The sequence below is a fragment of the Eutrigla gurnardus genome (genome assembly GCF_963514095.1).
Source record: "Eutrigla gurnardus genome assembly, chromosome: 1".
NCBI classification, from domain to species: Eukaryota; Metazoa; Chordata; class Actinopteri; order Perciformes; family Triglidae; genus Eutrigla; species Eutrigla gurnardus.
In genome coordinates this window covers 12274485-12285715 of record NC_139915.1, presented here as the reverse complement: position 1 = coordinate 12285715, position 11231 = coordinate 12274485, and the positions used below count along the sequence as shown (strand labels likewise).

The following is an 11231-nucleotide window of genomic DNA, read 5'->3' as shown; positions in this document are numbered from 1 at the left end:
CACACACACACACACACACACACACACACACACACACACACACACACACACACACACACACACACACACACACTCTATGCAGATAGAGACAGTGTTGTGGCATTTACCTTCATCAGTTACCTTCACTTGACATTACTACATCAAACCTGCTGTGTGGTAATGAGCTTCAGTCGCTTTCTGACTAACGGATGGTTCTGACACTCGTGTCATTCCCTCCTGTCAGAGAGAAAGGTCAGTGGGAAAGTCATAGAGGTTGTTTATACATGGATCGACTGCAAGATTATACTGAACAAAGCTGACATGTTGAAATAGCAATACCAAATGAAGGGCATGGTTAAAGTGTGACAAAACTGCAACTCTATGACAACAGTCGAGTGAAAAGTTGACTACAAGTCCCCGGGGCAGTTCTGTGGATGTGTAATGAGTTAGCATGTATTTGAATGCTAAATTATACAAATATGGGTGGCACGGCGCCCCGTTATTATCAATATTGTTCCACAGCAAGATGGTAAGCTTCCATCACTGTTTGCACCCTGATGCACTGGCAACCTGTCCAGTGTGTGAATCATCTGTTAGTATATTCTCTCTTAATTGTGTTAATTGTTGTCTTTAAAACGCCCATTTGGTGACACCTTCCAAGTTCTGTCTGACAAACAGTTTGAAACACAAGGATGTTCCATGTATCATCACATAAGACAATGGAAATCTTTGAATCTCACCACTGAGGAGCTGTTTGGCTTTTTTTTTTTTCTTTCTTTTTTGCATGAAAACTTTCAATACATTGAATACCAAAATAATTGCCCAGTCATTTATATGAATCAACTTATCATTTCCACTTGCAGGACTAGGAAATAATTTCTTAACGGACCATTTCTGCTGTTTCTTCTCTTTAGAAAGAATATGAGAGAGGAGATAGGCTTTTTTCACCACCGTTTTTTTCACCAAAACATTGAAAGTACAATAAAAAGCCATACTCTAAATCTGTCATTATTTTCCCACATACTTCACACTTTTAATTTCCTAGAACAATGTTTAATGTGGGGGACAACAGACAGCAAGATAACGCCAGATTGATTCGTGGTATCTGTTAAAAGAATTTTTCCGTAAACGAATAAATTCACCCAAGGAGGAGATCGGAGACATAAGTAAAGTCGACGTCTGACTCTTGTACAAGAGGAGCAGTTACAGTGCAACAACGTGTGAGGATGCTACAGAGGAAGTGCTCCAATCATTGTTGTGACTTGAGTCTTTTAAAGGCACAGGAGATAACGCGTCATTGAAAACATGTAATACAAGACATCATGTGCACAGGGCCCCTGATAACGGTTAGCTGTTCTGCAGGATAGCTTTAGGCCCTGTTTAGGTCATCAGTGGAAATACTAAAGTCATTAAAACACTAAAATCATGTGGTTATACAGTATCCAGTCACTGGAACGGGGAATTACATTTTTACTAGAAAACTTAACATTTTAGTTCATACACAACTCTAAACGACGAATGACACAAGTTATGGGTGGCACAAACACACGTTACATTCTTAAGCAACTACATTTCTAAGAATACTTCATTTGCACTCCTCTTAATATTTCACATAACGTTCAGTCTCTTCTCTGAATTCATTCAAATGAATTACAGAATAGGCTACTATACTTCTAAGTACTACAGAATAATAATATCCAAGAAGGGAACACACACCCCGACCCACAATTCAGTTATCCCTGGATTCAAATGTCGCTGTTTTTTTTTTTTTTTTATAAATGACCTAACCGACATTTCCAACCACGTCAGCCTGTCCCGTATAAGTGTGTCGTCAGAGCGCACCGTTTCATCTCTATTGTAAACAACAATGAAGTGTGATATTTGAAAAAACACAGCTGCACCACCGGTGAACTGCGAGCCACCAATCATTTGTAGTCTGTACCCGAAGCGGCTTTTGAATCCCTCCCTCTCTTCCCACCTCTTCAAATTCATTGGCTGCTAGAGGAGTAGCGACAATGTTTAATGCACCATGCGGTGTCCGGACTTCAGTCAGTGAGAGGAAGCGTTCTGTGTGCTGCGGGGCTGCGCGTTTACGTGCGCCAAATACCAAACAACGACTGTGCGTATGTATGGAAGGACACAAATAAGCGTTTTCTTGTTTGTGACAGCTGCGGACAGACTTGTGGCAAAACGCGGGGTTGTTGCTGAGCACCTCCTCGGCAGCTGTCTCACTCTCTCTCTGTGTGGACTTTGACGCGGACAAGGACAAAATGCCACCACGGGAATCATAAATATCCACTTTGGATCTACCTTACCGACACATCTGGATTTCCTTGTTTTCCTCCCCGCTTCTCTTCATAGAGTCGGCTATTTCTCCGAACAGTTTCCCCTCTCCTGGAGAACGGTGACTCACTGCGGGCAGAAGGCGAGCCGCTGCATCCTAATCAGACAGCGGAGAGGACTTCAGCTCATTGACATTACAGTCATACTTTTCTGGAGCACTTTTTTTTATTTCCACTGCGCTGCACTGTAGCCTGCGCGTGCGGCGGAGGCTCGTGGCTGTTTCCTCCTGCACGGCGAAGGGGAAAGAGGAGACGACAGGCAGCCCGCTGAAGTGGTCGGGGGATGAAACTCTGCCTGAACCCTGCTGGAACTGACTATTTTTTTTACAGTTAACCTTTTTATATAAATATATATTTGGGACTATTATGCCTACAGCAGTTTATTTGGTAAGTGTTCCTTTTATGTTCTTTGGGTTTCTTATTGTGATAATATTCCACTGGAAGCCGCGTCTGTTGCTCATTTTCAAGCTGTTGTTATTTCACAGCCATCCCTATGCAGGCGGAAGCAACAGCTTCTTATTGCAAGGACCGTTGTGAGGGAGAGAGAGCGAGAGAGAGAATTACACGGCTATGCTGAGATGTTGGCAGCTCATTTCCGAATTTTTGATCAGGCCCATTGTAAATATCCGGATTATGCGGATTTGTTAATGCGTGAAAGAGGCTCATTATATACACATTTATTCAAATGGTGTCACAATATCGAGCCGCAGTGTTCCCATGTTATTAAAGTTGCCTTATTATAGTTTCACTCCTAGTGTGTCGACGTGCCGTCGTCTCGCCCGGGTCAGGTCGTGCGTTGCACATTAGTGATAGATTCTAAACTGCATCCATGCCTGTAATGATACATTCAGTAAATACGCTACACGGGGAATCGTTACTTCCCTGATCTGGGCTGCGTCGACCGTCTTCCCAAGGTTAACTAATTGACAAGCTTCCCCCATAATTGTGGAGATTAATTACACATGAGCCCTGTTTCATTTTTGGCTCAGCCAGGGATCTGGTAACTGGCAGAATGGTTAGTGTGTGTTATTCTGGGGTTTTTTTGTGTGACTAATTGACACATACATAATAACAAATCTATATATTTTTTTCTGTTTCCCTCCATAGGTGGTATGAGTAAACACTTACAATGACTATTCTGTTTGGAGACTGGATCGCGATTATTGCTCAGATGAGTCTGGGCGCTCAGCTGAATATAAGTTAGGTGTTCAGCACCACAGATTGCTGGAAGCGGCAGAGGACCAGGGAGACGGAGCAAAGACAATCTATGACCAATGCCAAGGCCTCGCATGATGAACAGAACTCTTTATTTGATTCTGAATATTAGAATTTGAAAAAAATATCAGCAGGTCAAAGAAGGCGTAAAGAACACAGATTTTAGCAGCGTTTACGGAGTGGGGATGTATCTTTCTATTTTCTTTTTCCTCCTCTTATGGGCTCAAGCCCTGACATTGAAAAACTTGAATTACTCTGTCCCGGAGGAACAGGGTCCGGGGACAGTGATTGGGAACATTGCCAAAGATGCAAGACTCGGAATTGAACAGGTTGGGCCAGGAGGACAGGGTAAGAAAGCCAACTTCAGGGTGCTGGAGAACTCTGCTCCGCATCTCATCGACGTGGACCCCCAAAGCGGACTGCTGTATACAAAGCAGCGCATCGACAGGGAAACCTTGTGTAAGAGAAACCCTAAGTGCCAGCTCTCCATGGAGGTCTTTGCCAATGACAAGGAGATCTGCATGATCAAAATAGATATTCAGGACATCAACGACAACTCACCCACCTTCCCCTCGGATCAGATTGATATTGACATCTCTGAAAACGCAGTGCCAGGGACACGCTTTCCGCTGACCAGCGCACATGACCCAGATGCGGGAGAGAACGGCCTGAAAACCTATCAAATAACACGCGATGACTACAATCTTTTTTCCTTGGAGGTAAAATCCCGTGGGGACGGGACTAAATTTCCTGAATTAGTTATTCAACGACCACTGGACCGAGAAGAACGAAGCCATCACACCCTTATTTTGTCGGCCACGGATGGGGGAGAATATCCTCGGTCAGGTACCATGCAGATAAATGTAAAAGTTATTGATTCCAATGATAACAGCCCTGTGTTTGACCAGCCCTCATATGTTGTGGAAATTCCTGAAAATTCACCTCCCGGTAAAGTGCTGATTGATTTAAACGCCACTGATCCTGATGAGGGCAACAACGGACAAGTAGTCTATTCTTTTAGTGGCTATGCCCCAGAGAGGATCCGGGAGCTCTTTTCCATAGATTCCAGAACAGGGGTCATAAAGATTCAGGGTGAAATTGACTACGAAGAGAGCCCAGTTATTGAGATTGACGTCCAGGCAAAGGATCTCGGTCCCAATCCAATCCCAGGCCATTGTAAAGTCTCTGTTAAAGTGCTTGACAGGAATGATAACTGGCCGTCTATAGGCTTTGTGTCTGTGAGACAGGGAGCCATCAGTGAGGCAGCACCTCCAGGCACTGTCATTGCTCTGGTCCGTGTCACAGACAAGGACTCGGGCAGGAATGGGCAGCTTCAGTGCAGAGTGCTGGGCAGCGTCCCTTTTAAACTTGAGGAGAACTACGATAACTTCTATACTGTGGTGACGGACAGACCCTTGGACAGAGAGGTGCAGGATGAGTACAATGTTACCATTGTTGCCAAAGACAACGGCCTCCCGCCTCTAAACTCCACAAAATCCTTCACTGTAAAGATTCTGGATGAGAATGACAATGTTCCTCGCTTTACCAAATCAGTTTACCTCCTTCAAATACCAGAGAACAACATCCCTGGGGAGTACCTAGGTTCCGTGCTGGCACATGACCCAGACCTTGGCCAGAATGGCACCGTGTACTACAGCATTGTCAACTCCAATGTGAGTGGGGGTGATGTAAACACCTATGTTAATGTTAACGCTGCGAATGGAGCCATCTATGCTGTGAGATCGTTTAACTATGAACAGATAAAGTATTTTGACTTTAAGGTTCTGGCTAGAGACGCAGGATCTCCACACCTGGAGAGTAACGCTACAGTGCGCATCAGTGTCCTGGATGTCAATGACAACATCCCAGTCATAGTTCTGCCCTTGCTCCTCAACGACACGGCTGAAATCCACGTGCCGCGTAATGTCGGTGTGGGCTACATCGTCACCACAGTGAGGGCGGTGGATAATGACTACGGTGAGAGCGGGAGGCTCACATATGAGATCTCGGACGGCAATGAGGAGCACCTCTTTGACATTGATCCGGTGACTGGGGAGGTGCGAACAGCCCACCCGTTCTGGGATGATGTGAACCCCATTGTGGAGCTGATCATCCGCGTATCAGACCACGGCAAGCCAACTCTCACTGCCTCCGCCAGGCTCATCATCAAGGCGTCAAATGGGCGTCCTCCAGATGGATTGCTGCACCCAAAAGATGATCAGAACTGGGACATGTCACTGCCGCTCATTGTAACTCTAAGCATCATATCCATCATGCTTCTCGCCGCCATGGTGACCATAGCAATCAAGTGCAAGCGGGAAAACAAGGAGATCCGTACTTATAATTGTCGCATTGCAGAGTACTCACACCCTCAGCTGGGAAAAGGCAAGAAGAAGAAGATTAACAAGAACGACATCATGCTGGTGCAGAGCGAGGTGGAGGAGCGGGATGCCATGAATGTGATGAATGTGGTAAGCAGCCCTTCCTTGGCCACCTCTCCCATGTACTTTGACTACCAGACACGCCTGCCACTCAGCTCACCAAGGTCAGAGGTCATGTACCTCAAGCCCACTGCCAATAACCTCAGCGTGCCCCAAGGCCACGTGGGATGCCACACCAGCTTCACAGGCTCAGTCACCAGCACTACAGACACACCTACTAACCGCATGTCCATCATACAGGTAAGATAAATTGCACTCCTCTCCTTCACTGTTATGCCCCCGTTTCCACATCACAACTTATAGAAAGCTCCCGTATCCTGTAGCACATTTGCCCCTTGTTTTGTAAAACGAAAGAAAAAGAAGATGAGGACAGGCAGAGGCAGGGAGGCCCAGGGCCCAAGCATAGCAAGCAAAAGAAGGGAAGGAGAAGTGAGCATTTGAAGGATTAAACAGTCATTCTGGTGTTCGCATAGAACAGAGCCAGTGACATAGTCACAAATCAGTTGTGCTTCAGATATGTCTTGGCAGGCTTTTGAAATCGGTTTTCATGAAGAAATCTTTCATTAATCACTTAATCACTGTCATTGAATTCCTGTGGAATACAGAGTTTAGCCTGTGGCTGAGTTCTAATCAGGTTTTTCTGGACAAATCCCATTTAAACTACCTATGTATCCCACAAAAGTGTTTTGACTTTGACTATATATATATATATATATATATATATAAAGTCACGCCATAAACAGTTACAGATGCGTGTTTACTGTTCAACCATGTTTTAACATCATCAGTCATCAAATTCTATAGCTCCTCATGGTTAATTCTAGCGATGTTAAATCCTAGAGATTAGTAGACGGTACTTATTTTCACAGCTACTTTATACGTCTTTGTGAGGAGCACTTGGATATAAGCCCCTAACGTGATAACTTCTCTGTGTCTTTGGCCTTAAGCCCATTAAAAGTCTGTCGTGTCAGACAAGGATTAAGGCCTGCTTAAGACAGTGGTACGTAACACTGGGGCAGCACTGGGCTCAATAATGGGCAGCTGTAGCAAACCCCCTTTTCTGATGTTTACGTGTAAAAATATGTGCCTGTATAAATACATTCTGTCTATGACCTTATACAATTTGGCACAATTCCAGTTATACCCTGTTGGACTAAAACTATTAGTCTCTCCATTAGCCTCTGCTGTCTTTTCTATCCCACTATTTACACTGGATGTGGATGTGGACGTGACGAGGACTGTGATCAGATGTGACGTGTTCCCACCAGGGAGGAAGGCCACTGTCTGTCGTCCCCACTCTCAGTCTCAGCCCTTTCTTCTATTATCAAGCAGCTGCATAGGGCAAGGGTCAGCACACAGACCGTTAAGGCTTCCTAATCAGAGGGACAAATTAATTGCTGGTCCATTCTGCAGGCCGTTTCTCTGCTAATGTAGTAATGATGAATTATACTGTGTTAGGCTGTTGCACATCCATTTTGTGCACTTACTTTTCTCTCCCCCTTCAGACTTTCAAAGGCAAAACAAGCACGAGCGGCAACAACACATCCCTCGGTGTCTTGTTTGCGGAGGGTCCCCTCGACGCATCAGGCGTGCAGGGTGCTCTATTGTATTATTCAACAGAAACCTGTGTAGAGGGAGATGGCTTGAGGCATTGAGTTTCCTCAGAATCTGTACAGAGGCATATCATTTTCCTCCCCTGCTTCTGCCTCCTCTCTCCGCTTGTGTGGACAGTGAGTAACCTGAGTCAGAGGAGAGAGTGGCTATGGGAAAAATGTCAGGAAACAAAGACAGAATTCCCCTCCCATCGATCCCAAGGCCTCTCAGCCCATCTGTCACTACAGTTGCCATGGGAGGAGAGGCTAAATAGGAAAAAAGAAATAAAGGGATGGATAAAGCGGGAGAGTATATCGCCCGCTCAGTCCGTTGCACAAGGGCACCTTAGTGCTGCTGTCTTCATCTGCATCTAGTGAGGCTATGTAGCCGCCTGCAACTCCCGGTCTCTCTCCGTACTGCTGCTGGCCTCTAATGATGTTTTATAGTGGTGCACTGGCAGACAGTCTAGGCTCGGTCTCGAGCTGGGAGAGAGGAATAATGTGAACATATCAGCAGAGCTCCGCTGGCCTTATCATTGTCACCACCATGCTAGTACCCGGCCCGGTGGAGAGCTTCATTTCATCTCGAAAGAGAATTCCCGGGATAAGGAGATGGATGATACTTAATGATGCCTAATTCTGCTTAAGGCGTTGAAGGGAATTACTTAGTGTGGAATCAAGGTTAAACCAATCTGTTGCAAAATTCCTCAATGCTCAGGAAGAAGGGATTTCAGTAAATTGATCCAAAGAGTGAGCCTGCACCCACTCTGTCTTGAATACGTTTTTATGATTTTGTCCCACATTATGTTGAGCATCCGCAGCTGTGCCAGGCTTTGGCCCAATGACTGGTTCATAAGTGTCTCTGCTGCTTTCTTCACACCTGAGAAGCTGCTCGCATTGTTGCCCAACATTCAAAGACTCCTGTGTCATTACTTTTAAATGGTCTATAATTTATTATATTGATTTGTTTTGATAAGTTTTGAGTGTGATAATTTGATTCACCACGAAACACTAATTAAACCAAATCCTTTCTCGGTGGGAGACCATCCATGTTAATAAGGTGCAGGTGGTACAGAGGCGAAGTGTGGGAGTCTGAAAGGCTATAGAAGCCACCTTTAGGTGGCGGCATTCTGCCTTGTGTGCGGTGGCATTGAGATGAGGGTGTCAAGGAGAAAGGGGGCTCTAGTCTCTGCTGACTTGACATTGTCACTTATCACTTGGTAGGGAGGCTGCTGTGGCTCCAATGGAAAAATGTCAGACGTGAATATGTTACAAAGACATAGAAGATGCATTTCTGGAATTGTCTGCATGGCACTATTTTGTTACAATTGTTTTAAATAACAATCACTGAATTTACCAAGAAGACACTTAATCCATGATGTAAAATATGCGCACAGTTTTTTGTGTGTGCATATAAATTAGAAAATAAAGGCAGATGTCTCTTGTCACATTTGAAAATACACGTTTTTGAATGGATTCTAAAAATGACCGGCAGCCATGGACACATTTAGTGAATTTAAAGAATGCTGGAAAAAGCACTTAAGAGGTGTCACTGTGATCATTTAAGCGGCACGTAAACAATATATAAAATGTTCACTCTTTTGATCTGTTTAGGTTGAGCATGTGCATGCCAACAATGAAGATGAAACAGATGTTGAAAATGGGTGCTTCCAGGAATGGTCTTACTCTGCATAATTTAGGGAAATTGTGTGGGTGTAACGTCATTGTGTATTCCAGGCATGTGATTTAAGCCTTTAGCTGGCAGGCTCTGTGACAGAGCCCCTCTCTTTTATGAGCGGGACAATCTTGCATTTGTCCGAACCTTGAAACACCCTTCCTCCAACAGGCGCACACGCACACACGCACACATACATACATAACTGCGCTTCGGCTGTTTTTAAGGATTGTACCGAAAAGTCTTATCAAAGCCTCCGCTGTATATTGTATTGAAATTGCTCCCACAATTCAGTGGCCACTGAGGCAATGAATAGAGAAGCACTCTTTATTTCATTTCTCTCCCTCTCCCTTCATCTTTAGATAACTGCTTTCCTCTGGAGCTTTCTACGGAATGAGTTTGGTAAACCTGTATGTACTGAAGCCCGCTAGCTGACAGAATTGAGCAGCTCAACAGTCATTCTCAACAGTAATTTATTGGAACGAGAGAGAGGGTTCAAGAAGCCATTTGTAATTTGTGTACTTTAGTCCCCCAGTTGGGCTCTTCTGGGCCACTCGGCAAGATTTATTTTAATTCAGAATGCCAAAAGATGAAAAAAAAAAAATCGACTCATCTCACCATCTTCATAGTTCTTCCAATAAACCTATTGCTACTGTACATACTACTACATGCTGAAATTTTGAATTATTAATGGGTAGTTTTATTTTTCTTTGTTTCCCCCGTAGCTCATAGATACTACTGAGAGGACATGTAGTCAGACTTTAGGCTGTTGCTCTGGGGAAGAAAGAAAAGTAAATGTCTCTACAACCAAAACAGACATTTTTTGTCAATGAATGTTTCATTTATTAGCTGCCATTAGAGGTATTTCATTTTGCAGAAGGGGCATGTTTCAGTACAGATGCATCAGCATGTCTTGAAGCTGTAACAGAAGTGTAACGCACAGCACAAAACTGCAGCTATATTTGCATCCCCTTTCATTAATAAGTCATACCGTTTAACAAATCAGGGAGGGAAGCGGAAGATGTCACGATAAACATCAGAGGTCTCTGGCTACACATTTGTGAACATGGGGGGGGCAGAACACAGGGTAAGCGGGGAAACAGAAGCTACTTACTCTCTGATATAAGCAGCATTTAAGTCTTCATTTACTTTTCCTTGGGTCTTTGTTTGCAATGTGAGGCGGCATGAAAGTGGTGATGAATGTCAAGGAGCTCATACTTCCATACTTCTCCTCTCTTGACACCTATGCAAGCCTATCAAGTGTAGTAGAGAGAGAGAAATCTGCTCTGGTAGTAATAAATGCCACCAATGTACCCTACATTTTTACTCCTGTGTCCTTTTAGCCACTATTTCCATGAAAAACAATTAACGGAGTCGGGCTGAAAATTCTTCAAAGATTTGCATGATTAATAGTTTGTTTACAGGAACATATTACGAGTACCCAGAAAATGTGTTTGAGATCGGAGGCAGCTGTAGAAGTGGATGTTTTATTTATTGCAAGTTCTCAAAAATCCAAGTAACCCTGCTAAATAATTGAATATATATGCAGGCCCCTGAGTGTGCCCACCATTAAACACAAGTTCCCCTTGTAACCTCTTCAATAGAGTCCAAATATATAGAGATAGATAGAAGACAATTATGTATGTATACTATATAATGGTCTTTTCAGCAGGCTGTTGTGCATTCATTTGCACACAGCACTTATCTCTGCTGCATAATTTAATTATTTTTAACAGATGTCCTGACCTGGCAATGCAGAGAAACAAAGAGATTTTTATGGGTTTTTTTCCTCTCCAAGTGTAGAGAAAGAGACAGGATATGAGAACACAAGTTGGCCTCCGTGATACTAGCCAGATTGGCCGGACACATTAAACCAATTTGCTCGGTTCAAGAAGAGGCAGACTATTGGAGATGACATGGGCACAATGGTAGATTAGCAGTAGACATTTGTTCTTGAGTTATTGTGAGTAGCTACACAAGTATGTTT

At 44.0% G+C, this 11231-nt stretch overlaps 1 protein-coding gene across 5 annotated transcripts in view; it reads left to right on the top strand.

The window, feature by feature from the left end:
• Window positions 1-2034: 2034 nt before the first annotated feature.
• Window positions 2035-11231, top strand: part of pcdh17 (protocadherin 17) — a 50701-nt gene continuing 41504 nt past the window's right edge. For 2 of the 5 annotated variants that reach the window (XM_084019092.1, XM_084019091.1), the window contains exon 1: window positions 3429-6007. In XM_084019092.1, coding sequence (XP_083875218.1) covers window positions 3722-6007 — 2286 coding nt within the window. In that variant the 5' untranslated portion in view covers window positions 3429-3721. Of the gene's footprint in view, window positions 2709-3428; window positions 6218-11231 lie in introns of those variants that run through there. The other 3 variants (XM_084019090.1, XM_084019089.1, XM_084019093.1) reach the window with 2 other exon arrangements.